The sequence below is a fragment of the Mandrillus leucophaeus genome, unplaced genomic scaffold, assembly GCF_000951045.1.
Source record: "Mandrillus leucophaeus isolate KB7577 unplaced genomic scaffold, Mleu.le_1.0 Scaffold630, whole genome shotgun sequence".
Classification (NCBI taxonomy): Eukaryota; Metazoa; Chordata; class Mammalia; order Primates; family Cercopithecidae; genus Mandrillus; species Mandrillus leucophaeus.
Genome location: NW_012106809.1, coordinates 265527 through 293335, shown reverse-complemented (window position 1 = coordinate 293335; position 27809 = coordinate 265527). Strand labels below are relative to the sequence as shown.

The 27809-nt window shown below is 52.5% G+C and overlaps 2 protein-coding genes across 6 annotated transcripts in view; one reads left to right on the top strand and one right to left on the bottom strand.

Annotated features, from left to right (window-relative positions):
* BAG6 (BCL2-associated athanogene 6) overlaps positions 1-11287 on the top strand; it is a 17650-nt gene extending 6363 nt beyond the window's left edge. For 3 of the 5 annotated variants that reach the window (XM_012000499.1, XM_012000500.1, XM_012000501.1), the window contains exons 3-25: positions 410-527; positions 642-838; positions 1070-1123; positions 1283-1357; positions 2206-2441; positions 3195-3324; positions 4107-4304; positions 4515-4767; positions 5113-5190; positions 5521-5633; positions 5738-5825; positions 6593-6879; positions 7307-7598; positions 7765-7934; positions 8118-8171; positions 8278-8380; positions 8473-8597; positions 8763-8909; positions 9307-9366; positions 9800-9943; positions 10025-10132; positions 10672-10818; positions 11095-11287. In XM_012000499.1, coding sequence (XP_011855889.1) covers positions 410-527; positions 642-838; positions 1070-1123; positions 1283-1357; positions 2206-2441; positions 3195-3324; positions 4107-4304; positions 4515-4767; positions 5113-5190; positions 5521-5633; positions 5738-5825; positions 6593-6879; positions 7307-7598; positions 7765-7934; positions 8118-8171; positions 8278-8380; positions 8473-8597; positions 8763-8909; positions 9307-9366; positions 9800-9943; positions 10025-10132; positions 10672-10818; positions 11095-11190 — 3273 coding nt within the window. In that variant the 3' untranslated portion in view covers positions 11191-11287. Of the gene's footprint in view, positions 1-409; positions 528-641; positions 839-1069; positions 1124-1282; positions 1358-2205; positions 2442-3194; positions 3325-4106; positions 4305-4514; positions 4768-5112; positions 5191-5300; positions 5409-5520; positions 5634-5737; positions 5826-6592; positions 6880-7306; positions 7599-7764; positions 7935-8117; positions 8172-8277; positions 8381-8472; positions 8598-8762; positions 8910-9306; positions 9367-9799; positions 9944-10024; positions 10133-10671; positions 10819-11094 lie in introns of all 5 variants that reach the window. The other 2 variants (XM_012000497.1, XM_012000502.1) reach the window with 2 other exon arrangements.
* A 934-nt stretch (positions 11288-12221) lies between these two features.
* On the bottom strand, positions 12222-27308 carry PRRC2A (proline-rich coiled-coil 2A). Its single transcript, XM_012000503.1, has 30 exons — positions 27091-27308; positions 26088-26265; positions 25637-25736; positions 25476-25548; positions 24675-24818; positions 24378-24529; positions 24118-24197; positions 23827-23969; positions 23132-23222; positions 22797-23013; positions 21758-22232; positions 20666-20856; positions 20163-20460; positions 19204-19414; positions 16968-18830; positions 16326-16594; positions 15990-16120; positions 15614-15743; positions 15420-15505; positions 15003-15227; positions 14708-14848; positions 14515-14586; positions 14231-14398; positions 13936-14018; positions 13565-13775; positions 13376-13474; positions 13039-13251; positions 12848-12942; positions 12663-12753; positions 12222-12541 (listed from the first exon to the last, which is right to left on the bottom strand). Exons 1-30 carry the CDS (start codon positions 27200-27202, stop codon positions 12401-12403), a joined length of 6483 nt encoding a protein of 2160 aa, XP_011855893.1. The 5' UTR covers positions 27203-27308; the 3' UTR covers positions 12222-12400.
* Positions 27309-27809: the final 501 nt, after the last annotated feature.

The window sequence follows — 27809 nt, the reverse complement described above, 5'->3', positions numbered from 1 at the left end:
TCCTGAGTTCAAGTGATTCTCTTGCCTCAGCCTCCCTAGTAGCTGGGATTACAGGCACCCACCACCACGCCTGGCTAATTTTTTTGGATTTTTTAGTAAAAAAGGTATTTCACCGTGTTGGCCAGGTTGGTCTCACACTCCTGACCTCACGAGATCTGCCTGCCTTGGCCTCCCAAAGTGTTGGGATTATAGATGTGAGCCACCGTGCCCAGCCAAGTTTATTGTCTGTATTTTGACAGCTGTTACTTCAGTTTAAGGGTTTGCACAGTAATTATCTCACAGTCAAGACTAGTGGGTAGTGATTCTGGGGTAGTTTTTACATCTCACCTCCACAAGTTGGTTGTCTATCTGTGTTCTTCCTTTTTCTTCCATTCTTTCCATTCCTGTGCATGCCTCCTCTTCCTTTCAGATGAATGTAAAAGAGTTTAAGGAGCACATTGCTGCCTCTGTCAGCATCCCGTCTGAAAAACAACGGCTCATTTACCAGGGACGAGTTCTGCAAGATGATAAGAAGCTCCAGGAATACAGTAAGGGGACTGGGGAGGCAGTTCAGAGGTTGGGGCTGCTGTCTGGAGGGATGAACTGGGGCCGTGGGTTTACCTGTTCATACTATGTTTCGGTGTGTGTCTATTTTTCTGCAGATGTTGGGGGAAAGGTTATCCACCTGGTGGAACGGGCTCCTCCTCAGACTCAGCTCCCTTCTGGGGCATCTTCTGGGATGGGGTCTGCCTCAGCCACTCATGGTGGGGGACCCTCGCCTGGTACTCGGGGGCCTGGGGCCTCTGTTCATGACCGGAATGCCAACAGCTATGTCATGGTTGGAACCTTCAATCTTCCTGTAAGCTTATGTTCCACAGGGGAGGGGTTTTGTGGATAGCTTTGGTTGTGGTAGCAACAGGGAATAAGATAGATGCTTCCATTCTTTAGATTGGGTTCAGGGGGCGCTGTGGTGTGCTATTGGTCTCAGTCTTTAAGGAGAAAAGAGGGCGGGGCTCCAGGGAATGAATTGGAGGTGTGGAGGCCTTAGTGTTGGCTTCTCCCAGAACAACTTCCCTTACCCTTTCCCCAGAGTGACGGCTCTGCTGTGGATGTTCACATCAACATGGAACAGGCCCCGATTCAGGTATTGAGGGGCCTCCGAGGGTCAGGGAAGGGGATCTGGGAGAAGGAGGCTGGGAGGGGGGTTGGACCTGACTGAGAGATGGCTGGGACCTGATTTAGTAGGTGGTAGAACTCATGGCTTCATCTGTAACCTACCCTGATCAACCTTCTCTCGTTGTAGAGTGAGCCCCGGGTACGGCTGGTGATGGCTCAACACATGATCAGGGATATACAGACCTTACTATCCCGGATGGAGGTAAGTGGGCAAGGTTGGCTAGGGTCTCTCCCCACCCTCCCTCTCCGTTTTCTCTCATCCTGGGGGTTGGGGGTTGACTGGCCACATCCACAGAGTTTGGCCCTCATAATGTAGTCTTCTCTGCAGTATTCATTATTCTGGGCAGAAGAAGTATCTTTGTGAGGCGCTCTCATTTCTGCCAGTCCTCTGCCATACCTGCCTGGTGTCCGGGGAGTTTGTTTCCGACTTGTCTCATGGCATCTCTTTTTAGTTAAAGGATTCCACATTCTTAACTTGTGGAGGCTGGGAAACCAACTTATGGAGGACAGGAAACCACAGTCACTACTCTTTGTTAGAAAGTTATTTACAAATATTACAGATGCTGTGGCCAGGCATGGTGGCTCCTGCCTGTAATCCCAGCACTTTGGGTGGCCATGGCAGGGGGATAACCTGTGGTCAGGAGTTCGAGACCAGCCTGGCCAACATGGTGAAACCCTGTCTCTACTAAAAGTACAGAAATTAGCTGAGCGTGGTGGCACACACCTGTAGTCCTGGCTACTTGGAAGGCTGAGGCAAGAGAATCGCTTGAACCTGGGAGGCGGAGGTTGCAGTGAGCTGAGATTGTGCTACTACACTCCAGCCTGGGCAACAGAGTGAGAGAGTGTCTCAAAAAAAAAAATTACAGATGCTTATTACGCATCTAATTTGTGTCAGTCTTATGCTAGTTGCTAGAGAGTTAGAGATACAATTGCAGAGCCATGCCTTCAGGGAGTCTAGTTAGGATACTTTCTCTGTCCAGTCTCCTGCAGAGTAATCTTCTGCAGCAGTCTTATCCTGCTTTTGGTATTCTGACTCTCCCCTACCTTCAGTGTCGAGGAGGACCCCAACCGCAGCACAGTCAGCCACCCCCGCAGCCACCAGCTGTGACCCAGGAGTCAGTAGCCTTGAGCTCTCAAACATCAGAACCAGTTGAAAGTGAAGCACCTCCTCGGGAGCCCATGGAGGCAGAAGAAGTGGAGGAGCGTGCCCCAGCCCAGAACCCGGAGCTCACTCCTGGTCCAGCCCCAGCGGGCCCAACACCTGCCCCGGAAACAAACGCACCCAAGTGAGAGATGGAGGGAATCTTTAGGGGGTGGGAAATCCTAAGTGAAGTATGGGGAGAAGAAAATGAACCATGGCAAGGGAGGGAAAGGATTACTTGGAGGTCTTAGTTGAAGGTTACCATTGAGGGGCGAGGAGGGGCTCTCTTGGTATAGGTAAATGACGCTAGGACAGGCAGCCGAGAAGAACTGCTCTCCTATGGCAAGAAAATCCAAATAGTATCTCCTGAGCCTGATGAGAATTATCTTCTCTGAGTTCACGTAGGCTTGCTCTTTTTCTTAGAATTAGTCTCTCACCATTGTAGGTGCAGGATTGTGGTGGAGAGGGTAGGAGAAGTTCATTTTCTTCTCCCCATCCTCTCATGGGTGGGAGTAAAGAATAGAAGCTTTGGCCGGGCACAGTGGCTCACGCCTGTAATCCCAGCACTTTGGGAGACCGAGGCGGGTAGATCACCTGAGGTCAGGAGTTCAAGACCAGCCTGGCCAACATGGTGAAACCCCGTCTCTACTAAAAAATACAAAAATTAGCTGGGTGTGGTGGTAGGCGACTTAATCCCAGCTACTTGGGAGGCAGAGGCAGGAGAATCGTTTGAACCCAGGAGGCGGAGGTTGAAAATAGAAGCTCTGCTGGTCCAGAGAAGGATTGGGCCAGAGCTCTGGGAGACCAGGGAGAAGGAGGGCACATGTGGTCCCTGTTGACTGTGAGGTTGGGAATCTGAGGAAAGTTTTGACTCACTGCCCCTTGGGTTTGTCCACAGCCATCCTTCCCCTGCGGAGTATGTGGAGGTGCTCCAAGAGCTACAGCGCCTGGAGAGTCGCCTCCAGCCCTTCCTGCAGCGCTACTACGAGGTTCTGGGTGCTGCTGCCACCACGGACTATAATAACAATGTGAGCCCTTTGATGGCCCTGCCCTTTCTCCTTAGCCCCAGTACTCCTAAAACAGAACAGGCTGAAATACAGATAACTCTTTCCCTCCCTCGAAAAACATTGCAACAGGGCCGGGTGCAGTGGCTCATGCCTGTAATTCCAGCACTCTGGGGGGCCAAGGTGGGCAGATCACCTGAGGTCGGGAGTTTGAGACCAGCTTGGCCAACATGGTGAAACCCCATCTCTACTGAAAGTATAAAAATTAGCTGGACGTAGTGGTGCACGCCTGTAATCCCAGCTGTTCAGGAGGCTGAGACAGGAGAATTGCTTGAACTCAGGAAGAGGAGGTTGCAGTGTGCCAAGATTTCATTACTGCACTCTAGCCTGGGTGACAGAGCGAGACTCTGTCTCAAAAAACAAACAAAACCACACACACATTGCAACAAAACAATTTCCCTCTGAACCTGTAAGTGATTTTTTTCCTCCCTTACGGAGAAGGTGATAATCTTTTCTGTAACCACTGTCCTTGTACGCTTTGTGCCTTTGAATGAATTTAGAAAGTTTGAAGTAAAGGAAATCAGTATATGATGACTTACTGATTCATTGTAGTGTTTCAATAGGATGTTTCTCATGTGAATAAGATGTAATTTATTTGCAAAGATTTGGTCTGCATATAAACTTACAAGGATATAACTGAAAGTTTTGGAGGACGTGATATTCTTAGAAGGCATTATTGCTTTCATTAGTGAGATGGACTCCAGCTTGATATTTTCTGCCCTTTTGTGTTTGACTGGGGTGTGCAGCACGAGGGCCGGGAGGAGGATCAGCGGTTGATCAACTTGGTGGGGGAGAGCCTGCGACTGCTGGGCAACACCTTTGTTGCACTGTCTGACCTGCGCTGCAATCTGGCCTGTGCGCCCCCACGACACCTGCATGTAGTCCGGCCTATGTCTCACTACACCACCCCCATGGTGCTCCAGCAGGCAGCCATTCCCATACAGGTGGGTTAGAGGGAGTCTGGCCTGAGGGAGAGTGAGGGGTGTTGATAGAGTGACCCAGGGTAGCTACTTGCCCTGAAGGAGGTTAGGAAAGGAGGAGACTTTGGAAACATGGTGATGGAGGTTGGAGATACTTCAGAGGTTTATTGTGAGGATTTCTTGGTTAGGCTTCTGTATTTTTCTCACTTCTGCCTGTCCATCTGTCTTTTTCAGATCAACGTGGGAACCACTGTGACCATGACAGGAAATGGGACTCGGCCCCCCCCAACTCCCAATGCGGAGGCACCTGCCCCTGGTCCTGGGCAGGCCTCGTCCACGGCTCCGTCTTCTACCAATGTCGAGTCCTCAGCTGAGGGGGCTCCCCCTCCAGGTCCAGCTCCCCCGCCAGCCACCAGCCACCCGAGGGTCATCCGGATTTCCCACCAGAGCGTGGAACCCGTGGTCATGATGCACATGAACATTCAAGGTGAGTTAGGATCAGTTGCTGGCGAGAAGAGCAGAATCAGCATGTTGAGGGAGGTTCATGTCGAGGTGTGAGGAAACAGGGTGGGGAAGGGAGAGGCCCATGCTGGTGGTGGTAGCCTGGGGACCAGAGCAGAAACTTTAGTAGATGGATGTGGGGGACGGGTTGCTTTGTTTTTGGAGATGTGTTTGCATGGTGAAGGGAGCACCTTCTCCCTGTTTAGATGGAGGGAAAAGCAGGCTTTCTGATTGGGGGATTATGGGCCTGAAGTATTCCTGATCTCAGGAGGATATAGTTAGGCCTTGGCCCTACCTACCTCAGGGCTACTCTCTCTGTCTCCCTGTCCAGATACTGGCACACAGCCTGGTGGTGTTCCGAGTGCTCCCACTGGCCCCCTGGGGCCCCCTGCTCATGGCCAAACCCTGGGTAAGAGTGAGGGCATCAGGGCAGGCTGAGCTCTGGGTAGTGAAGGGGAAGGGCTGAGTGGGTGGGTTGAAGGGGTCCAGGTTCAAGGTTACATCAGACCCGCCCCCCAGGCTCCACCCTCATCCAGCTGCCCTCCCTGCCCCCTGAGTTCATGCACGCCGTCGCCCACCAGATCACTCATCAGGCCATGGTGGCAGCTGTTGCCTCCGCGGCCGCAGGTAATGACCTGGAAGGGGAGGCTTGGGAGGTGGGGCACAGTCCGTGGTGGCAGCTGGCTGGCAAGGGCCTGGCCCTCAGCCCTGTTCGGTCTCTCTCTTCTGCCACCCACAGGACAGCAGGTACCAGGCTTCCCAGCAGCTCCAACCCGGGTGGTGATTGCCCGGCCCACTCCTCCACAGGCTCGGCCTTCTCATCCTGGAGGGCCCCCAGTCTCTGGGACACTGGTGAGCAAGGGTTGGGGAGTTCTAGTGCGTAACAGTCTAGGGAGAGACTCCTGTGGTGGTGCATGGAAGGGCAGGTCTGAAGTCCTTCCTTGCTCTCTATCCAGCAGGGCGCCGGGCTGGGTACCAATGCTTCGTTGGCCCAGATGGTGAGCGGCCTTGTGGGGCAGCTTCTTATGCAGCCAGTCCTTGTGGGTGAGTTTTCATTCTTCCCCACTCAGTCTTTAAATTCCTTTCCTAGTCTGCTTATTGGCACTTTCTAGTTCTTTCTGTATTTTCTTGGTTCCTGCTTTCCTGGAATGGGGCTGCTATAGTGTCTTGTTTGTCTTTAGGTTTCAATGTTTTTCTTTTTTTGGAGGGGGGGATGGAGTCTTGCTCTGTCCACCAGGCTGGAGTGCAGTGGTGCAATCTTGGCTCACTGCAAGCTCTGCCTCCTGGGTTCAAGTGATGTGATTCTCCTGCCTCAGCCTCCTGAGTAGCTGGGACTACAGGTGCGTGCCACCACACCGAGCTAATTTTTTATATTTTTAGTAGAAACGGGGTTTCACCATGTTGGCCAGGATGGTCCCGATCTCTTGACCTCATGATCCACCTGCCTCGGCCTCCCAAGGTGCTGGCTTGAGCCAGCGTGCCTGGCCAGCTTTTTTATTTTTTTTGAGAGACAGAGTCCTGCTCTGTCACCCAGACTGGAGTGCAGTGGTGCAATCCAGTGAGTTATAGCTCACTGTAACTTTGAACTCCTGGGCTCAAATAGTTCTCCCACCTCAGCCTCCTGAGTAGCTAGCAGTACTAGCTTCTGGCTAGTAATTGTCTTTTTTTGTTTTTTGATAGAGATGGGGTTTTGCTACGTGGCCTAGATTCCTGGGCTCAAGCAGTTCTCCTGCCTTAGCCTCCCAGAGTTGCTAGGATTACAGCCGAGAGCCACCATGCTCAGCCCAGCTTTTTTCTTTTGGTTCTTACAGCTCAGGGGACTCCAGGAATGGCTCCACCACCAGCCCCTGCCACTGCTTCTGCCAGTGCTGGCACCACCAACACAGCTACCACAGCTGGCCCCGCCCCTGGGGGGCCTGCCCAGCCTCCACCCACCCCTCAACCCTCCACGGCTGATCTTCAGTTCTCTCAGCTTCTGGGGAACCTGCTAGGGCCTGCCGGACCAGGGGCTGGAGGGCCTGGTGTGGCTTCTCCCACTATCACTGTGGCGATGCCTGGTGTCCCTGCCTTTCTCCAGGGCATGACTGACTTCTTGCAGGTGAGTGGCTGGCTTGCCATTCACCTCACCCTTCCTGTCTCCTGGCCCAGCCAGGAGAAGATATATAATATCTTCCCATTATATAACCACTGGGTAAGAGCCCCTAGTGACACGTAGGGGAAGGGGCCCTGGGAATTCATTGACTCTGAACCCTTCATTTTAAAGATGAAGAAAATGAGGTTTAGAAAAAGAAAGTGTAGTAATTAGTGTCACTGCTTTCTGACAACCTGTTCAGAGGAAGAAGTAGGTAGTTGTGCTGCCTGACTCTGTTAAATACCTACCATATTTCTGCTCTAAGCAGTGAAGATCAGAATGTAACTCCCCATCTTCCCAGACCCATATGTTTGTGCCCTCTTGATGCCGTATTATTTCCCTATCTGCATTCTCACTTCAACCTTCTGTTCTTTGTTCCTTTTCTATTTGCCAGGCAACACAGACAGCCCCTCCACCACCCCCACCTCCTCCACCCCCACAACCTGCCCCAGAGCAGCAGACCATGCCCCCACCAAGCTCCCCTTCTGGTGGGGCAGGGAGTCCTGGAGGCCTGGGTCTTGAGAGCCTATCACCGGAGTTTTTTACCTCAGTGGTGCAGGGTGTGCTGAGCTCCCTGCTGGGCTCCTTGGGGGCTCGGGCTGGCAGCAGTGAAAGTATTGCTGCCTTCATACAACGCCTCAGTGGATCCAGCAACATCTTTGAGCCTGGAGCTGATGGGGCCCTTGGTGAGCAAAAGGGGGTGCTTTGGCTTGCTCCAGGAAGGGCCAGCCAGAGGAAGGTAGATGGCCTTGGTTTAGGGGTGTTGCCAAGGTGGGATGACATTGACACCTGGTTGTGGGTGGGCAAGCCAGGTGGTAAAGGCGATTGCTAACATCTGCCCCTGTCCTCCAGGATTCTTTGGGGCCCTACTCTCTCTTCTGTGCCAGAACTTCTCTATGGTGGACGTAGTGATGCTTCTTCATGGGCATTTTCAGCCACTACAACGGCTGCAACCCCAGCTGCGATCCTTCTTCCACCAACACTACCTGGGTGGTCAGGAGCCCACCCCCAGTAACATCCGGGTAAATGAAGGCCAGGGGCCCCCGAGCTCTCCTCCTTTGCACATTTTATTCCTTGTTTCTGACTGCTTCTCTGCCAGGTAAAGCTCCAATTGCCCCCACACAAGCCCTGGACTTGTTGGGGTCAAGGTGGAAGTCTTGGGAGGACTGAGGCTTTGAACTAAACCTGTTCTGTTTCCTCCGCAGATGGCAACCCACACATTGATCACGGGGCTAGAAGAGTATGTGCGGGAGAGTTTTGTGAGTAACCCTTCTCTATTCCCCTCCTCTCCTGGGTCTGGTCAAGGCAGCTGCCTCCTCTGTTCCCAGTCTTACGATTCCTGTTTTTGTGTATCTTGTCTCTCAGTCCTTGGTGCAGGTTCAGCCAGGTGTGGACATCATCCGGACAAACCTGGAATTTCTCCAAGAGCAGTTTAATAGCATTGCTGCTCATGTGCTGCATTGCACAGGTCAGTGGCTGGCCAGGCTGGGGGCAAGTGGGGCCTGTTGGATGTGCAGGGCTGCCATGTGTCAGCATTCCCTCCTTGTGTTTTGCCCACAGATAGTGGATTTGGGGCCCGGTTGCTGGAGTTGTGTAACCAAGGCCTGTTTGAATGCCTGGCCCTGAATCTGCATTGCTTGGGGGGACAGCAGATGGAGCTTGCTGCTGTTATCAATGGCCGAATTGTAAGCACCACCTAGCCCCAGGTCCTTAGCCTTTTGTTTCCTGAGGTTTCCATTCTCTGCAGTTTCCATTTTTCTTTTCTAAACTGATGTTCTATACCCCAGATCTAATATATTAGGAAAGGTGGTTGAGGGTTTTATGTTCTAAATCTGCTTTCTGCCCCTCAGCGTCGTATGTCTCGCGGGGTGAATCCCTCCTTGGTGAGCTGGCTGACCACTATGATGGGACTGAGGCTTCAGGTGGTACTGGAGCACATGCCCGTAGGCCCTGATGCCATTCTCAGATACGTTCGCAGGGTTGGTGATCCCCCCCAGGTAAGGGACCTGTTGGGCAGTGGGGTCAGGGTACTTGAGAGAACTGGAGAGATCTGAGAGGAAATATGTTGTTGTTTTTTTTTTTGAGACAGAGTCTTGCTCTGTTGTCCAGGCTGGAGTGCAGTGGCGCGATCTCGGCTCACTGCAAGCTCCGCCTCCCGGGTTCACGCCATTCTCCTGCCTCAGCCTCCCGAGTAGCTGGGACTACAGGCGTCCACCACCACGCCCGGTTAATTTTTTTTTTTTATTTTTAGTAGAGACGGGGTTTCATCGTGTTAGCCAGGATGGTCTCGATCTCCTGACCTCATGATCCGCCCGCCTCGGCCTCCCAAAGTGCTGGGATTACAGGCGTGAGCCACCGTGCCCAGCCAAAATATGTTGTTCTTTAATTTCACAGCCTCTTCCTGAGGAGCCAATGGAAGTTCAGGGAGCAGAAAGAGCTTCCCCTGAGCCTCAGGTACTCGGGAGAGGGGGAGGTTGAGGGGCCAGATAATGTGGAGTGGAGGGCTGCGGGAGAAAGGTTTGGAGGTGGCTGGGCGCGGTGGCTCAAGCCTGTAATCCCAGCACTTTGGGAGGCCGAGACGGGCAGATCACGAGGTCAGGAGATCGAGACCATCCTGGCTAACACAGTGAAACCCCGTCTCTACTAAAAAATATACAAAAAAACTAGCTGGGCGAGGTGGCGGGCGCCTGTAGTCTCAGCTACTCGGGAGGCTGAGGCAGGAGAATGGCGTAAACCCGGGAGGCGGAGCTTGCAGTGAACTGAGATCTGGCCACTGCACTCCAGCCTGGGCGACAGAGCGAGACTCCGTCTCAAAAAAAAAAAAAAAAAAAAAGGTTTGGAGGCTAAAAATTCTGAAGCCTGGCTCTTCCCACCATCTGACACTCAGCGGGAGAATGCTTCCCCAGCCCCTGGAACAACAGCAGAAGAGGCCATGTCCCGAGGTCCACCTCCTGCTCCTGAGGGGGGCTCCCGGGATGAACAGGATGGAGCTTCAGCTGAGACAGAACCTTGGGCAGCTGCAGTCCCCCCAGTAAGTGTCAGGAAGTAATCCAGTGGGTCAAGGCAGCTGAAAGTCAAGGGCATTACTACTTTCTCATCTTTTCCTCCCCAGGAATGGGTCCCTATTATCCAGCAGGACATTCAGAGCCAGCGGAAGGTGAAACCACAGCCCCCTCTGAGTGATGCCTACCTCAGTGGTATGCCTGCCAAGAGACGCAAGGTTGGTTTTCCTCTTCCCTAAGCCTCTCTGTCTATCCAGGTTTCCCCATCATGCCTGGAATTAAACTATTTAGAGATGGTAGGAGCTCTTGTTATTCAGTCTCCCCTCCTTTAATGAGGAAACTTTTCTGGGATTCAGACTTGCTCTTGGTTGTTGCATAACCATACAGGACTTGACAGTCTGTTTGTTAGCAGTCCTGTATTAGTTCCTCAGCTGCCTAATCCCCATGTGCTTAGATCCCATTTTCCTTTAAGGTGGGTTTCCTCTTGTGAATTATCTAGCTCTGAATCCCAGATAGCTTGATCCCTTCTGCCTCTCATTTTGAAGAGCACGTTCAAGCACATTCACTTTGGTTTTGGCTAGAGCCAAGGGGAATTAGGAAGGCATTTCTGCTGTAAAAACCACATCCTGGACTCTATTTCCCCTCTCTCCACTAGCATGGAGACTCAGTGGAGTGGTTGACTCATGGAAAGGGTGAGCCGGATGGTGGCACTGGATCTGACGTTGATCCTCTTTTCCCTCCCAACCCCGTCCCCCAGACGATGCAGGGTGAGGGCCCCCAGCTGCTTCTCTCAGAGGCTGTGAGCCGGGCAGCTAAGGCAGCCGGAGCTAGGCCCCTGACGAGCCCCGAGAGCCTGAGCCGGGACCTGGAGGCACCAGAGGTTCAGGAGAGCTACAGGCAGCAGGTGCCCCCACCTTGAAGCAGAATAGGGATGGTCTAGTGGGAGGGGTTGGGCTAGGGTCCCTCTTCCCTGGATCCCTTCAACGATGAACTGGTCACCCTGGTGCTGCCATTTGTTTTCCCCTTTGGCATCTGGGAAGGCTTGACAATGCCACCCCGGGCTATTTGACAGTGTGCTTGGTGGGGGAAATGTTAGCTTCTGAGGGATGGCCTTGTTTGCTTGCTGGGATCATAGGGACTTGGCCAGTGTTTCTCCAACCTGCTTGCTTTTTCTTTTTAGCTCCGGTCCGATATACAAAAACGACTGCAGGAAGACCCCAACTACAGTCCCCAGCGCTTCCCCAATGCCCACCGGGCCTTTGCTGATGATCCTTAGCTCTTTGCTCTATGGCCCTTCCTCATCAGGGGACCGTTTCCCCCCTTCACAGTATTTAAGAAATAAAAGTCGGATATTTCTGGCTGCTCTCTCTCTACATTGTCTCCATTAAGTAGTGTGAGTCCCTTAATCTTGTGTGAACTTGTTTTTTAAATTAATACTTCCTTGGAGTACCAGAAAGCTTGTATCTCGTGAGCATATGGACACTTTTGTTCACCCAGCACGCTGAATTGTACAAACCAGTTTTGATTTTTTTTTTTTTGTGCAAAAGCACTTTATATGTAAATAAAAGACCTGTATTTTGAGTTGGGAGCATATTCCAGGTGCATGCTAGGATAGAGCTCTCAAATTAGTCGTCAAAGTTTCTGAGCAGCTGCAGACCTACGTGTAGTCTTAGCATAACTAGCATGCAATGTTACCATGTGAAATCCCACTTAGTTTGACAGTGCTGCAATTGGTCTATCCAATTCAAAGAGCCCCTTAAATGTGCTCCAACATTGAGGCCTTAACAGAGATTTCCCCTTAGTTCATCATAAAGGACCAAAGTCCCATGGCTGCAAATTCTTTGCTAGTCTCTGTGAGATGCAGTTGATGTCCGTTCTCACCCCCCATCCCCTACCCTGGCTAGTTAAACATTGCATAAGCTTAGCAGATTCCACCTAGACCTCTTGGAACATGAGCTCACAGGTCTGCTGGAGAATCCAGGTGAAGATGCTAGTTGATAATCCAGTAATGTTACAGATGTCCCACCAAGGCCCCAGATAGCAAAGGGAGCCATATTGGGACCAGCCCAGGTGTCAGCTGCAGACTGATAACCAGTTGACCTCACTGGCACAAAAAAGATTTATCCAGCTGAGCTCAGCCCAAATTCCTGACTCACAAAAACTTAATGATCCAGTATGATGGTCATGTTCTTAGTTTCAACAGCTCTCTGGAATGTAACGAGTATTTCCCTGACTGAAACTACAGATCACTAAGCACCATGCTTTTAAGACAATGCCAACAACCCATCCCCCAAATCACTGTAGAACTTTTTTTTAAATCCTTTTATTACTCTTTTTTAACAAACAGCCCCAGGGTCAGGGACCAGGGGAAGGGGAAGGAGGGGAAGTGAGGCCCCAGCCCCACAACCCCTCCCCCCACCCCTTTCCCCCTTATATATTTATAATCTATATACAAGCCCCGGGGGTAGGGGGCAAGAGGAACTCCCTCAGCGGGGTGGGGGCAACCCAGGCTCCTTGTCCCCTCGGGACCCAGGCTCCTCTGCCCGTCTAGAGGGCCCTTCTCGAGAAGGCGGCCCTGTCCGCTCCCAAGGCTTAGGTATCCAGCGCAGGGCATCTGGTGGGGAGGCCTAGAGGACAGGCATGTGTTAAACAGTGAGTCATAGTGGGAGGTCAGGGATGGGATGGAAGGACAGGAAATCAGGTGGCAACTCCAATTTAGAGCTGGGGCCACAGGGGTTTCTCCTTTACCTGCTGGTAAAGGTCGATGCGCTGGGTGCGGAAGACTCCACTGTAGGTGGAAGGCGGGGCCTTGAGACGGGAATTGAGGCCAGAGAAGGACCTAAGAGAAGGACATCTAAGGCACGCCCAGGATCCAGACCCTGGTCCCAAAGTAAGGAAGCACTTGGAAAGTCCACATCCCTATTCCCTTTCACCTTCCAGTTGGCGGAGTCCGTGATGACCCAGGTCCCCCAAGATTGCTGCTCAGTTTTTGATAATCCTGGAACGGCTTTAGTTCCACTGGATGCAGCTGAGGGAAGAAATATCATGAACTCCCTGCCTTGAAATACAGAATCCCTACTCCTACATCTTGGCACTCCCTAGCCCCTCAGTTGCTGTACCTTACCTCTGCTCGCCCCAAGCTAGCAGGGAAGGGCCTGGCAGGTGAAGGCAGCACCCGAGTAGCAGGAGCAGGTGGGGGCCGCACAGCCAGGCTTGGGGGCTGCAGAGCAGGGCCCACAGGTAACAGAGAAAGGGGAGGTGGGGCAGGAGGTGGTGCTGGCGGCAGGGAGCCAAAGTTCACCACAGGCAGCTGTGAGTCTACCATGGGTAGAAGCATCTGTAACAAGAAATTTGGGTGTGCATGTTGGGGGCAGGAAGGAATGTCAGAAAACCAGGGAAAATCAAAGCCAGTGACTGGACAGAGAAATCAAATGAAGGGGAAGTGGGAAGATACAATATACCTGCTGGGCAGGAGCCCCTGAAGGGAGAAAGCCACTTTGGCCACCAGGCTGCAGAGGAGTAGAATAAAAATCCGAAGGGGACGGCAGATCCTGGCGTACCTGTTGGGAAATGGGAAGAAATACATCAACCCCTACAAAATCGTTCTCCCCACCCTATCCCCCAATATCTAACACCTGCCCCTCTCTTACCTGAAGCAACGATGTGTCGGGCAAAGGACTGGGGCAGAAAGCCGGAGAGTAGAGGAAGGAAGGTGGAGGGTAGAGAACTCCTCCAGCCGGCAACTTCCCCAGCTCTGCAGCTTGCAGTGTGGAGAAATCCAGAAACTGGCCCTTGAGAGCTACCCCAGAGAGCAGTGCCGAGGGAGGGGCTGGGCCGGGGGGTAGGTATAGGGGCTGTGATCTGGAAAGAAATTGTGGGGAGAAAAGCTGTTAGGAAGCCAGAGTCCTAGCAATGCCTTAAGTCCACTAGCTTCTGGTACCCTAGAACTGTGTCTTCCCCTTCTCTCTCCCCTGAAACACATCTCCAAGTACTTCTGTGGTCCACAGGTATCGAGTCTTACCTGTAAGGGTGCAGTGAGGGTGTCCCAGGGCGGAAGCCTCCACTGTTTGGATGTAATTGAGAGTCCATGGCTCCCCCAGAGATCTGCAGAAGAGCAGGGTTGAAACATCTTTAATATCTGTGGTCAAGAAAAGATCACCACCCCACCCATAGCAGCAGAACGCAGGAACAAAAATGATGTGACAATGTGGTATTTCACAACTCTACAACATAGAAAGGCTTGATTATAAATACGTACCAGGCAGAAAAAAATGATTATTTACTGAAGGGGTCATGCAATGGGAAGTGGGGCCTACCTGAGAACTGGAAGGCCCAGCACTGCCATAGAAGACCTCAGGATACAGACGCTGGCCTGAGGAGGGGGGCTCCGGGCCACAGTGCCCAGAACCCAGGTTCTTGGATTGTGGCTCAGCAGAGGCAGCAGCACTGGGAAGCAGCTCCCAGTCTCTTGATACAGGAATGGCCTGGGAAGGAAAGGCCTTGTGGAGAGGGATGTCTGGCATCCTGGATGCCCTGGTCACTCCCAGCAATCTTCTCTGGCAATCTTGGGCCTTTCCACCAAATTCTTACTCCCACTTACCTCAGTGACTGATGCTGTTAGCTCCTTCTCTGCTTTCAAGCTGTCTCCTACCACTAGGCGTAAGTCCGAGTCCTGTGATCACAACAAGGCAGGAGACATTGTCCCATGACAGACATGCGTCCTCTATGTACCACCTTTAGTCCTTCCCTTCTCTCCACCCAACTCAGGACACCCATATCCAGCCCACACAGACCTTGTCACTAGTGTCAAACTGGACTGGGGGACCAGGAAGATGGGATGGCCGAATGGGGCCAGGCTCTGTGCCTCGGTCTGTACGCTGTGATCGTTCTGTGCCAATGGGGCCAGGGGGCAGAGGCTGCTCCCGGGGCAGCTCCTGGATTGGGCATACAGTAAAGTGGGTTGGGGGAGGGGAAAGGAAATCTAAATTGGAATGCCCACAACACACACGCAGAGGGAAAAAGCAGAAAAAGGTAGGGCCAAAGTCAGATTCCTGGAAACATTTCCCTTATCCTTTTTTAGTCTTTTACCTTTCTGTCCCCATCGTGGGGGGCAGGTGGCGGTCTCCTAGGAGGTTCAGAGCCAGGTGGACCCTCACAAGGAACAGCATTCAGGGGTGAGGGGCCTCCAGGCCTCTTGGGGGGTCCCTCTGCTGCCCCCTTGAGTCCTCCATCAGGGGAACTTCGCTGGCTGCAGGGACCTGATGACACCTGAGAATCCCCACTCAGGTCCACCCCACTGTCAGACTGACTCATCTGAGAGGAGTGGAGAAGGAGTTAGTTAAGTCAAGGTAGAAAGCACCCCAATACCTGACTGATGCACACAGATAAACTGCAGAAGGGACAACCAAGTGAGAGAACAGCTCCAGACTCAACCCAGAGCAAGTGGGGAAGTATGGCCAGTGCTCAAAGAAGTCCCAGCTCAGACACCCTCCCACCCTCACTCACCTCTGTGCCAGCCACATCCTCAAAAGGACTCAGGGGCTCCATCCAAGGCTCCATGGAGCTGGGCCGATAACTCTTTCGGCTAGTGGCTGGAGAAGGGAGCACCAACCAGAAGACAAGTGAGAGGAGATGATAGCTCAGAAGCCCATCTCATTCTTAACCCTTCTATCATAGTCCTTTCACTCAGTTTTACTCACCAGTATGTAAACGGTTCCAGATGTGAGGGGTCAGGGCCTCTGTGCCTGTATCTCTGGACTCTGCCTGAGGGCCTGGGCCCTCAGGCTTAGAGCCCAAGAATCCAGAGCTATGAGGAGGTGACAAAGATTCCTACGGATGAGAAGGGCCAGAGGCAAAACATGAATTGGGTGGGAACTGGGAATTATAGGAAGCCAGGACAGAGTGGGGTGATACAGTGTGTGGCGTGAGGCAACAAGGGAGACACATGGGAGACTAATACTGAGAATTCTGGAGTAAAAACAGTGAAAAACAGGAAAGAGAACGGAGAAAACATAACCAACAAGAATCTTCACGAGTAGGAGTGCAGCGAAGCACAATCTCAAACCCATTCTTTACCTCCTGTAGCAGCTCTGGTTTTCTGGGAGGCCGCTCCCGACGTTTAGCGGGAAAGGGACTAACCCGGGCAGAATCCCGAGGAGTCCCACCCACCCCTCTCACCATTGGACCCGGCTCCTCAAAGTGGGGGTCTGGGGAAGAGAAAAAGTGTCAGCATCTGCCTGGCTCTGCCACTGACCCTAACTTCTTCCCTACTCCATCTCCCAATCCTTCTACCCTTGCTCCCTGCAGAAACCAAGCAGCAGGGCCCCTAGGCCAGGTTCTCCACCCACTCCCTCCAGCACTTGACCTTCTCTGGGGATGGAGATATTCCCACCCATAACCCCTCCAGCTTACCAGAACCGAGGCCGTTGTTGACTCTCTGGGGCTCATACCGGGTTGGGGGCCTAGGAGAAGGGCCTTGAGGGGTTTGGGGAGGTCCAGGCTTGTGCCTTGGGTGCCCCCCTGGTGCAGTTACACTCCCTTGACGGCTACTAAGCTGGGCCAGAGCCTGTTGGATGCCAGCAGGGTTGCTGTGGATAACTTGGTCCAGGCGGAAGACAGCAGAACTGCTGGGAGGTGGGGGAGGCAGGGGAAGCCCCGGGGGACGCTCCTCTGGAGGACGACTGGAGAAAACAGAGCAGTAGCTCCAGTATCCACTAAATCGTTACTTTTTCCCACAAGTTAAGTTTCCCAACTTCTGCTTACAACCTATTCTCTTCCCTATTAAAGTCCAGGTGTTTCTGAGTCCTTCTAAGGGTTCCTATGTGTATGGGGACACAGTGGAAAACAAAGAACCAGGAATAAATATATACGTGGCTGTTCTTGACTCCATCACCCTACCAACTGCTTTCCAGTTGCCTTAGCCAGACGTGGAAATCTTACTAATTCTAGAGTCCATGGCCACAACCTCCACTACACCCAAACTCATCTTTCCCTCAGGTTTTTTCCCCCTCCTCCAATTTTTAAACCACAATAAATTTGTTTGTCCCCACCCACCTTCGGTTCTTGGGAGAGGGCCAGCTCCTCTTGTCCCCTCGTCCTGGCCCAGTCCTTCCTCCAGGACCCGCACCACCTCCTCCACTGCTGCTGCCACTGCTGCCAGCCTTGCCCCCTGGGCCAGGGCGCCGGTTCTGCCGTTCCATGCCTGGCCGCTGACTTGAGAAGCTCCGTTTACTCAAATCCTTGGCTCTCTGGCTCAGATCTCCACGGGACATGGCTGAAATACCTGGTACAGCTCCACCTCCACCTCCCCCAGGAGTTCCCACAGCCTTGGGTGTTAGCAGTGCTGGTGGGGGTGCCTCTTTGTCCCCTCGGCGCTCACTGGCGAAGTCACTGCTCTCTGATGCAGTCTCCCATTCCTCATTGGCTTGGTCTGAGTTCTGGTTTGACAGATCAGGAGACTTGGCAGCTGCCCGACGAGGTGGTGGGGCCACTGTGACTGTTGTGAGGGCCTCCTCAGGTCCAGGAGTGGAGACTGGAAGGGTTAAGGAGGGCTTGCCCTCAGACCCCCTTGCAGCATTTTCCCGTTCCTGTTTCAGCCTCCGGAAACGAGGTGGTTTATCCTGCTGCTGAGCCCTCCCATGTCGCCTCCTTCGGGGTCGCTCCCCGTCTTCCATGCCCACGTTGCTGCCTCCACTGCTGCCTCCGCGCGCCACGGGGGACAGAGGCCCTGGGATCAACTTCTCTTTCAAAGGCTCCTTACTTGGTGGCAAAGGGCCTGTGGGAGGTTTCTTGGGAGCCAGAGACTTGGCTGGAGGGCTCCAGCCAGGGCAGACTTGAGGAGGGGGCCTCCCTCCTCCTCGGCCCCGGCGAGATGGCACCCCTCTGGGAGTGAAGACTCGCCCACCCCGGGCAGTAAAGCGGGCTGGGGCTGGTGAAGGTGGGGCTCCTGGTGGTGGGGGAGCAAGAGGGACCTGGGTGAGTGTTCCCTCCTTGGGTGGGGGGGCCTCCTTGTCTGAGGGAGCCAGATCACTCTCATGGGTCTCACTGCCTGTTTCCGAGCCCCGCTGCCGGCGCCGCTTGGGAATTTCCTCATACTCTGAACCCTCGCTCCGTGTCTCGCTGGCAGTGCGGCCTCGGGGAGCAGGAGGGTGGTTTGGTCCCCCCGTCCCACCTCCACGCCCATCATCTCCTCGAAACTCTCGGTAACTGCGGAATTCCCGGCTTCGGGCTCCCCGCCCCCGTCCCCCATAGGTCCCCCGAAAACCCCTCCCTCTGGCAAAATACTCGCCTCGGCCCCGACCCCGGCAAGAGGTAGGACCCACTCTTTCATAGGAATAGTCCCTCCGAAGCCTTGGGGCAGGGGAAAGATTCCCATTGGGTGGGGTCTCCTTGGGGCCCCCGAGCTTCCCCTTGGCTATCTTGAGTGGGTCTGGCTTTGGGGCTTTGGGGGTTTCATCCCCCTGTTCGAGAGGCTTGGGAGGCAACTCTTCAACTTTTGTAGGTGGTGGTGGTTTCTTTATAGGCCCAGCCCGGCGGGGTGGGGCCCCTGGCTCCTCTGGAGGGATTCCACGACGACTGCTGCCTGGACGAGGGCCCCAGCGGGTCTCTGTGCGACTCTCTCTGCGGGGTGGCGGGGGACCCTGGCCTCCACTTCCAACTCCGCGGGCAGGCTTTCGGCCTGCTTCTGGCCCTGTCAGCTGTGCAGTCTCCTCCTTAGGGGGCTCCTTCTTGGGAGGCTGAGTCTGTATCTTGGCCCCTTCATCACTGCCTGGGGGCCAGGGGAGAGGACGGGGCCCTGGGGGAGCTGGTTCCTCCAGAGGAAAGCGAGAGACTGGGGGCCCAGGGGCTCCATTCTCAGGAAAGCCTGGATAACTGGCCAGATAGGGTGGTGGGGGAGGTACTGGAGGAGTCTCGCTCCTGAAGAGACAGACAGAAAGAATGAAAATAAGTATCTCAGGAAAACCAGAACTAGGTGGGAAAAGAACACTTTATTATGATCTAGAATCTCTTTTACTGTTTTTCTGTTTTGGCAGAGATGGCATCTAGTTGCCCAGGCTGATCTCATACTGCTGGGCTCAAGTAATCTTCTTGCCTCAGCCTCCCAAAATGCTGGGATTACAGGGATGAGCTACTGCATCTAGCCTCTCCTTTCCTGTTCATCCCTATCCCTGTCTCTTATACACATCTAGATCCTGTTCATCCCTATCCCTATCACTAACCCAAAGTACCTTTCTCCCAGGCCTAGATCCTTTCACTATGAACTCACCCATTTCTCATGACCAAGACTCACCTCATCCCCTTGTCATCCTCATCTGCAGCCTGGCGCAGTGGTGAGGTAAGTGGGCGGGGGTCAGTGGGTGTGGCGGTGAAAACATCTCCTACCCAGGCCAACTTTGGATCCACCGGTGGAGTGCCCCGTTCCCGTAACATAGCAGGTGCATGACGGTCAAATGGCTCTGAGCTTGAGCCCCCACTGTCTGAGCGCTCTCGGGGAACTAGGCCTGAAGAAACCGAAGAAAAAGAAAAATAATCCTATTCATGTCACAGGCCCTCCAGCCCAAAAAGCATCTCTCCAATCTAGTCCTCCCTGTCAAGTCAGCTCATCCATCTCTTGTTCCCAGTAGGTCTGGGCCTTGCCTGCTCTTGTACAACAAGATTATCCACTCAGCTTCGCTACAAGAGAATCAACCCACCCCAAATAAATCCTAGCAAATGAAGGACCACTCCTTCTTTCCTTTCATTCATTCCCTCGTTTTTGAGATGGAGTTTTGCTATTCATTCCTTTGAGACGGAGTTTCACTCTTGTTGCCTAAGCTGGAGTGTGATGGCACAATTCTAGCTCACTGCAACCTCCGCCTCCTGGGTTCAAGCGATTCTCCTGCCTCAGTCTCCCGCTACAGGTGAGTGCCACCACGCCCGGCTATATTTTTTGTATTTTTAGTGGAAACAGGGTTTCACATTAGCCAGGGTGGTCTCGAACTCCTGAACTCAGGTGATCTGCCTGCCTTGGCCTCCCTAAGTGCTGGGATTACAGACGTGAACCACCATGCCTGGCCAACCACTGCTTATCTCTTAACTAAGTTCATTTTTGCAACACACCTATCTCAGCAGTGCTAAGCATATGCCTTTCCCTCTTCACTATGACCGGTAAAACCCATCATACCAGTGTGACGGTTAAGACCCTGATACTCAATTTCTAAGACTGAGGGGATTTTCCTGTTTCCCACTCCTCCTCCCATGCCCCTTTACCAGAGGGATGCACGCCAGGAGGGTAGAAGTCTAGAGGGGGCCGACCCTGGAGGAGCCGGGGGTCCACATAAGGAGGAATCATCATCCATCGGGGATCAAAGTTCATTGGGGGCATGGGTGGGGGCCGGCCCAGAGCACCTGGGTAGAGGGCCTTGGGGGGTGGGGGCGGAGCCTGTGGAGCTGGCACAGCCCCCAGGGTCACAGGTTGTGGTGGTGATGGGGGCACTGGGGTAGGAGGGGCAGAGCCCGGTTGATGCTGCTGCCACTGCTGCTGCTGCTGTTGCTTCAAGAGCTGCTCCTAGGAAAGACAAGATGAGAGAGGCTCAAAGCACACACGGACAAAGGAATCAGCAAAGAAAAAACTTGGACTAGGGGAAATTGTGGTGACAATGGAGACAACTGGACAAAGAAGCAAAGGGACCCAGAAGGTAACTTATGAAGAGAATTAGGTACTGAAGCCAGGAAGAAAAGCAGCCCTCAGAGAGTAAATAACTTGATTTTACCTGCTGCTGCCGCTGGAAACGAGGAGGCAACGACTTCTGATATTTGGGGTAGCCCAAGCCCTGACTAGGGGGCTGGCGGGTGGGACCAATCCCATCACCCTTGGGTTCCACCTTTGGAGCTGGGGGTGTGGTAGGAGGAGGAACCTCTTCTGGCGGTTCAGGACCCTCTTTTGAGGGCAATTGTGGTTCCACTGCATCGAAGAAAAAAAAACACAACAGAGTGATCTAGTTCAACAACAGACACTCCATGAACACTCCAGGAGCATCAGGTCTCATCTCTAGCTCCCTTAAGACTGAGGTACTCTATTCAACATCTATTCTATTGAAGTCCCTCCCATTTAAGACCCATTAAAGCACTTTATGACCTCTCATGAGCCTATGGTGATGGCATTAGCTTTCTATGCAATCATCAGAATAACAGTACTTTCTTCAGTCTCGGCCTACAGGAAATGGGTTTTTATTGATATATTTCTTGTGAGACAGTTTTTTTTTTTTGAGACAGAGTCCTGCTCTGTCACCCAGCCTGGAATGCAATGGCATGGTCTCGGCTCACAGCAACCTCTGCCCCCTGGGTTCAAGCGATTCTCCTGCCTCAGCCTCCCAAGTAGCTGGGACTACTGGCACGTGCCACCACACTTAGCTAATTTTTGTATTTTTAGTAGAGACAGCTTTCACTATGTTGGCCAGGCTGGTCTTGAACTCCTGACCTCGTGATATGCCCGCCTCAGCCTCCCAAAGTGCTGGGATTACAGGCGTGAACCACCATGCCTGGCCAACAGGGTCTTACTTTGTTGCCCAGGCTGGTTTCAAACTCCCTAGGCTCAAGTGATCCTCCACCCCAAGCCTTCCAAAATATTGGGTTTACAGGCGTGAGCTACAATACTCCGCCAAGAAATGGTATTAGACTACAACCTAGGATTTCAGACAAAATCTTCCCTCCTTCAGATACACAGATAGGACACTATCACTGATAACCAATAAACCAAAACAACTGCCTTCTACTTCATTTGTCCCCAGCCTTACCACCCTGAACCTTTAAGCACCTTGAAGCAGTGATCTGACACCTGGTAGTACCTATCCCCATCTCCATACCTGGGCTGGCTTCGAAGCTGCCACTGCTGGTGCTACTGGTACTGCCACCACCACTCACCAGAGTGGGAGCTGCAGCCACACCTGGAGTGGGAGTACATTGGGCAGGAGGGGCCTGTGCTGACTCTTCAGGTTCTTTCTCTGGTGTTGGGGCTGATGCCGGAGATGGAGCCAGAGGTGCAGGGAGTTCTTTAGGGACTGCAGGTGGTGGAGCTGGGGTAGAAGGGGCAGCAGGTGGGGCAGCAGGCTCTGCTTTGAGCCGCTTGTCAGGTGCCCCAAACTTTTCATCGAGTCGCTTGAGCTTCTCAGCACAGGCTGCCCGGCGCTCTTCCTGCATGCGCCGCTCCTCTTCTTCTCGCCGTCGCCGGGCCCGCTCCACTGCCAGGGAAATCTCAGATGATGACTGCTTTCGTCGCTGCCGCCATGCCTCATCCTCATCTTCAGGTGCTGGAGGCTTGCAGGGAGGACCCCCACGATCCTGTCAATTGGCAAGACCCAGCAGGGCCAGGGGTATCAGTTACTATGCTTTCTACCATCTCTTTCACAGACCAATCAACTGTCACTACTTGCAGGATGCAAGGACCCATGCTTTGGCGTTGATCTCTCTGGGTGGTGACAAATTCACTACCCTGGTCTTGTCTGAGACCAGGTCTTGCTATGTTGCCCCGGCTGACCTTGAACTCCTGGGCTCAAGTGATCCTTCTGCTTCAGCCTGCTGAGTAGCTTGGACTACAGATGCACACTACCAGATTCAGCTATCTAGCCACCCTAGTCTTTTTGTCTGTTCTCTCTCTCCTTCAGAAACCCAGATACTCAGGCCTCCTTGTTCTTCTTTCCTCATTAGCATCCCAGTTTCTCACTTCTTACCCAGACTCCGCTATCACCAAAGATATTTCCAAGCTTTCCAGGATGTTCTGCAGCCTGGCACTTCACACAGTCCATTTTTAGCACCCTCTTCCTCTATATCACAACTGCTTCCATTACTCAGCTGACACTGATTTCCCACAGCTGACCCTCTCAATCCCTTATTGTAGACACTCACTGGGTAGTCCCCAGGTGGGCCCCAGTTCCCGGCGGGGCCCCGGTGAGGTGGGGGTAGGGGAGGCTTTGGGGCAGGAGGTCCTGGCTCTGTCTCTGGAGGCCGAGAGGTTTCTGCCCAAGCCGTCTTAGGAGGGGGCAGTTCGCTGTTGGGGGAGTTGCCCTTTTTGCCATCTGCTTCAGTGGGCCGTTCCTCACCAGATGCTGATTGGGAATCCTTGCTGTGAGCAGATCAACAGTGAAATTAAAATCAGCTGCAACTAATATACTCCTCTAAGAGTGTATTACCAAAACACAAACAAAGACCCCTCCTCCTCTCCCCTGATGGCCCTAACTCACTGGCCCTCAGCTCCCTCCTCATCAGAGTCTCGCCCATCTTCCTCATCGCTGAACTTGAGCTTTTCAGTGTAGTCAACCTCTTCATGGGCCCCTGAGGGGAAATATGAGTATTAGTAACCCAAGCATTCTGCCCTCCAATCTCATAAGGTAGTCTGGAACTACATAACAAGATGGACTACCAATGCCAGCACCCTTCCCTCTGAAGTCTAGATCCACCAATGAAGTCTTATTCTTATTCCTCTCTCCACTTTGCCAGGACTTAGTATTCCCCATCCATCCTCCCCTACCCTTCTTATTCTTTTTTCCTTTAAGAGGTAAAGTCTCGCTCTGTTGCCCAGGCTGGAGTTCAATGGCATGATCATAGATCACTGTGACCTCCAACTCCTGGGCTCAACTGATCCTCCCACCTCAACCTCCACAGTAGCTGGGACCACAAATGCATAGTCCACAACCAACTAATTAAAATAAGATATTTTTGTAGAGGTGGGGGTCTTGCTATGTTGCCCAACTCCTGGCTTCAAGCGATCCTCTCACCTAACACTCCCAAAGCACTGAGATTACAGATGTGAGCCACTGACCCTAGCCTTCCCTATACTTCAATGTCTGCCTTTCACCCACATAACCCTGTATTCTTTTTTTCCTCATTAGGTTTTGTCTTTCAAGATCCAAATTCTTGACCCTTAACATCCACTTACCTGCCCAACCATCATCATTCTCCTGATCCAACTGATCAAACTCTTTGAGATTATCTTCTTTGAGAATAGACGGACGACCCACAGGCTCTACTAGACGCATTGGTGGCCCCGAGCCTCGGGGGCCCGCCACACGGGGAAAACGGCTGTACACAGAAAAGAAAATGAAAGATAACATATTGTATAACCACATACAAGACTGATCCTAGACTGAGCCTCCTGGCTAGAAAACCATCTCCTCCCCCAATAACCTTCCCCTCCCCCCAGCCACAAAACCAGACCTGGATTGCTCACCTGGGCCCATCAGGAGTGGGGTATCGGTAAGGCCCCTGGGGTCCATAGGGCGGAGGGAACGGGAGATATGGGGGATACATCTGTAAAACAGTCCAACAGTAGCTGCTCAGACGGACAGTCATACACCCTTCTAGCTTCTTAAGCCTGCTATCAATCATCCTCCCACCCTCCCTTCTATCTCATAGGCCAAAGACTAAGTCCTGATTCCTAGCTCTCCAGCTTCCAACGTAATCGCTCTAAGACAAGACACCAAGACTCACGAAGGGCGGCATCATTCCGCGGTAGGGAGGGAACTGGGGTGGGCCTGAAGGTTGCAGCGCCCCCCGGGGATCATGACCATGATGAAGTTTGGAGTCCGGGCCCTCCAGCTCATCAGGGCCACGCCCACCTCCGTCCCTCCAAGTTGTAGAATCTGTATTTTGGAAAACGTAGAGAGAGGTATCAATGATTGGAGGGCAAGTGAACATAGCTGAAAGTGATGGGGAGAAAGATGAATAAGCTAGCACTTAGCTCTGAGATGGAATAGATTATGTCTTGGCCAAAAGGCAGCCACTCACTTTGGGGGCGGAGGCTTGGTCCGGGCCCAGACGACTGTTCGGCAGACTCCCTTTCCTTGGCAGCCTTGTCCTGGTCGCCAGCCGCCTGCAGGGTCGGAAATTCCTCTCGAGAGAATCGCGACAGTAGGCTTGATGCCCTTCCACCTATTAGGATGGTGATACAGAAAAGGAGGCAGAAGTTTATTTACTGAGAACACGCTATAAAAGTGGAAGGCTCTGACTGGGCATGGTGGCTCACGCCTGTAATCCCAGCACTGTGGGAGGCTGAGGCGGGTGGATCATGAAGTCAAGAGATTGAGACTATCCCGGCCAACATGGTGAAACCCCATCTCTACTAAAAATACAAAAAAATTAGTTGGGCGTGTTGGCGTGTGCCTGTAGTCCCAGCTATTCTGGAGGTTGAGGCAGGAAAATCACTTGAACCCAGGAGGCGGAGGTTGCAGTGAGCCAAGATTGCGCCACTGCACCCCAGCCTGGGTGACAGTTAGACTCCATTTCAAAAAACAAACAAAAAGAAAAGTGGAAGGTTCTGACAGGTACCAGACTATCAGGTTTCCTGCCTTCAAACTCACCCCCCTAGAAAATAACTGCTTATTCTCCAAGAAGGTCAGTTCTGGGACCACTACACTCCATCATATAAGACTGGGACTTAAACTTGCTCATGTGTCTCCATGAAACTGAATTATGGGTGGTTCTTGATTTAGCCAAAGAGGACCAAAATCACTTGGCTGAAAATACAGTGCAGGGCTCATGCATCCCACAGTGCCCAAACACAGCTCCCCAATTAAGTGCTGCACTCACCATCTCCATGTGCTCCATGGGTGACGCTGGCTTGTGCCCAGGACTTTACCCCGCTTGGAACCAAAGGAGTGTTCTGGGGAAGTGTTTAGAGAGATGATAAATGATGTGGGTGGGACAGCTATGAGCCATTCTTCCCCCTACCCCTCCAGTTCTCCAGGTACCTCTGGGGCTGCTGGGGGTCGTTTCGGCTGGTTGGAGGCAGGCGTCTGTGAAGCCGGCAGTGGCTGCGATTCCGGCGGCTGAGCGGTTGAGGCATCGGAACTGAGGGGATAGAATGGGAAGGTTATTCAGGCCTGAGATGCCTCCCCAACTTCTCCAACTGGTGGAGACTCAGGACTGAAATCATGCCCATTGCTGCCATTTACAAATATAAGGACAAAACAATTTTGTCATCCTTTGTAGGCTGTTGTCTGTTTCTTCATGCTTTCTCTCCAAGACAAAAAGCTAAAGGTACCATTCCTTAGCCACTTAACAAGAAACCTGGAATAGGTAAGAAAGGGACTTCTTCCTTTGTCTCTGGCTCATACATGGCTGGGCTAAACCAAGCCCCAACACTCCCTGAAGTTCAAGTTAAAATATCCATCACTCTAGGTCCCCCAAGCCTCTGTCTACCTCTTGGGGTCGGACTGCTCCTGTTTGCTTGCCCATCCTGTTCCGTCTTTCGGCACTAGTGAGACATTGGGGTCATTGCCTTTGTTCTCAGCTTTCAGGCTTGGAAGGTTGGCTGGAGGTGGCATACGCCGGGCAATGGCAACTTTCCCGAGACTCTGCAGGCCATGGCGAGGGGCAACTGGAGAAAAAGATGGAGAGAGGGTCAAAAATGCCTCATATGGGAGATCTGATGGCCTCCTATCCTGGGCCACATTTATACATCTTGAATATCTTATTACCCACTTCCTCCAAACTTCTCTTAGAAGGGATTCCTTCCCCTACCCTTAATAATCTCTGAAATCGGGCCAGTTGTGGTGGCTCACGCTTATAATCCCAGCACTTTGGCAGGCCGAGGCAGGCGGATCACCTGAGCTCGGGAGTTCAAGACCAGCCTGACCAAAATGGAGAAACCCTGCCTCTACTGAAAATACAAAATTAGCCGGGTATGGTGGCGCATGCCTGTAATCCCAGCTACTCGGGAGGCTGAGGCAGGAGAATCGCTTGAATCCAGGAGGCGGAGGTTGTGGTAAGTCAAGATTACACCATTGCACTCCAGCCTGGGCAACGAGAGCGAAACTTGGTCTCAAAAAAAAAAAAAAAAAAAAATCTCTGAAATCCCTATCAAGAGGGCTGAGATATGTAACATTCAATGCTTCTATGTGAGATTGGTTGATCATAAGCCTGCAAGGAGCAAGCTGGCCTCAAAGTTTCCCAAATCCACATTTCTTTGCCTCCAATTCTTACGTGTCCAAAGACAGGGAACCACAGACACGCCTTTGTAGGAGGGTAACTGGTGTTCACCCAGAGCCCACACCCCCTTTAAAGGACCCAATGTAAAGTTGGGAAGTCTCCTCTAGTCTTTTGGCATTTCTACTATAGCCACTTCCCTTTAAAGAGCTCTAAAACATATGCCCCATGCATGCCTAGCTTCCAACCATCAGAAGCATCTTTGCAGGACCCTCACCAGCGGGTTTCTGGATCTCTAAGGACTTGCCCTTATACGTATCAAACAGGTTGAGCGAGGAATACTTCTTTCCATCCTTTCCCTTGGCAGTCGGCCCCGAGCGATCGGACATTGCGCTGGAAGCTCATTGAGTATGTTGGGTCCTGCAGGCACCTCCCCCAAAACGTGCCGGAGCCTGTGGGCCAGACAGCAAGTGCCTCAGTCTCTGTTCCCTGGTCAGACCATAACAGAAGCTTAAAAACTCCCATGCATTGTCATTAGGGACTCAGATATGAGGCCCCCTGGTGTCTTTTCCTCCAGTCTATGTAAACTGCCCACTCTTTTCAAGCGACCATGATCTACTTAGCTCCCTCACAGCTCAAATGCCATGTTCCCTCCTTTCCCCCAGACACCTTTGTCAAGGAAATCTAAGTAAAAATCCAGTATCCTCCTAGTATAAACACTCTGCCCTTTGTGCCTGTCTACCAAGGGTAGCAGCCTTGCATTCCCTACAAGTAGTAATCTTTTCTCTCTCCACCAAAATCATTTCAGAGGCTTACAACAGGACAAACAAATTCAAGCAAGAGAAAACTAAAAAAGAAGCATACAATTCCATCATAGAAGAAGAAACAACGCTTTAGATTCCCTATTTATTGGACACCAGCTCCCTAATCATGCCCCCAGGGCCCTGTACCCCAGGCTCCCTGCCCAGCAGCCTCGTGTCCATCTGGGAAGGTTTG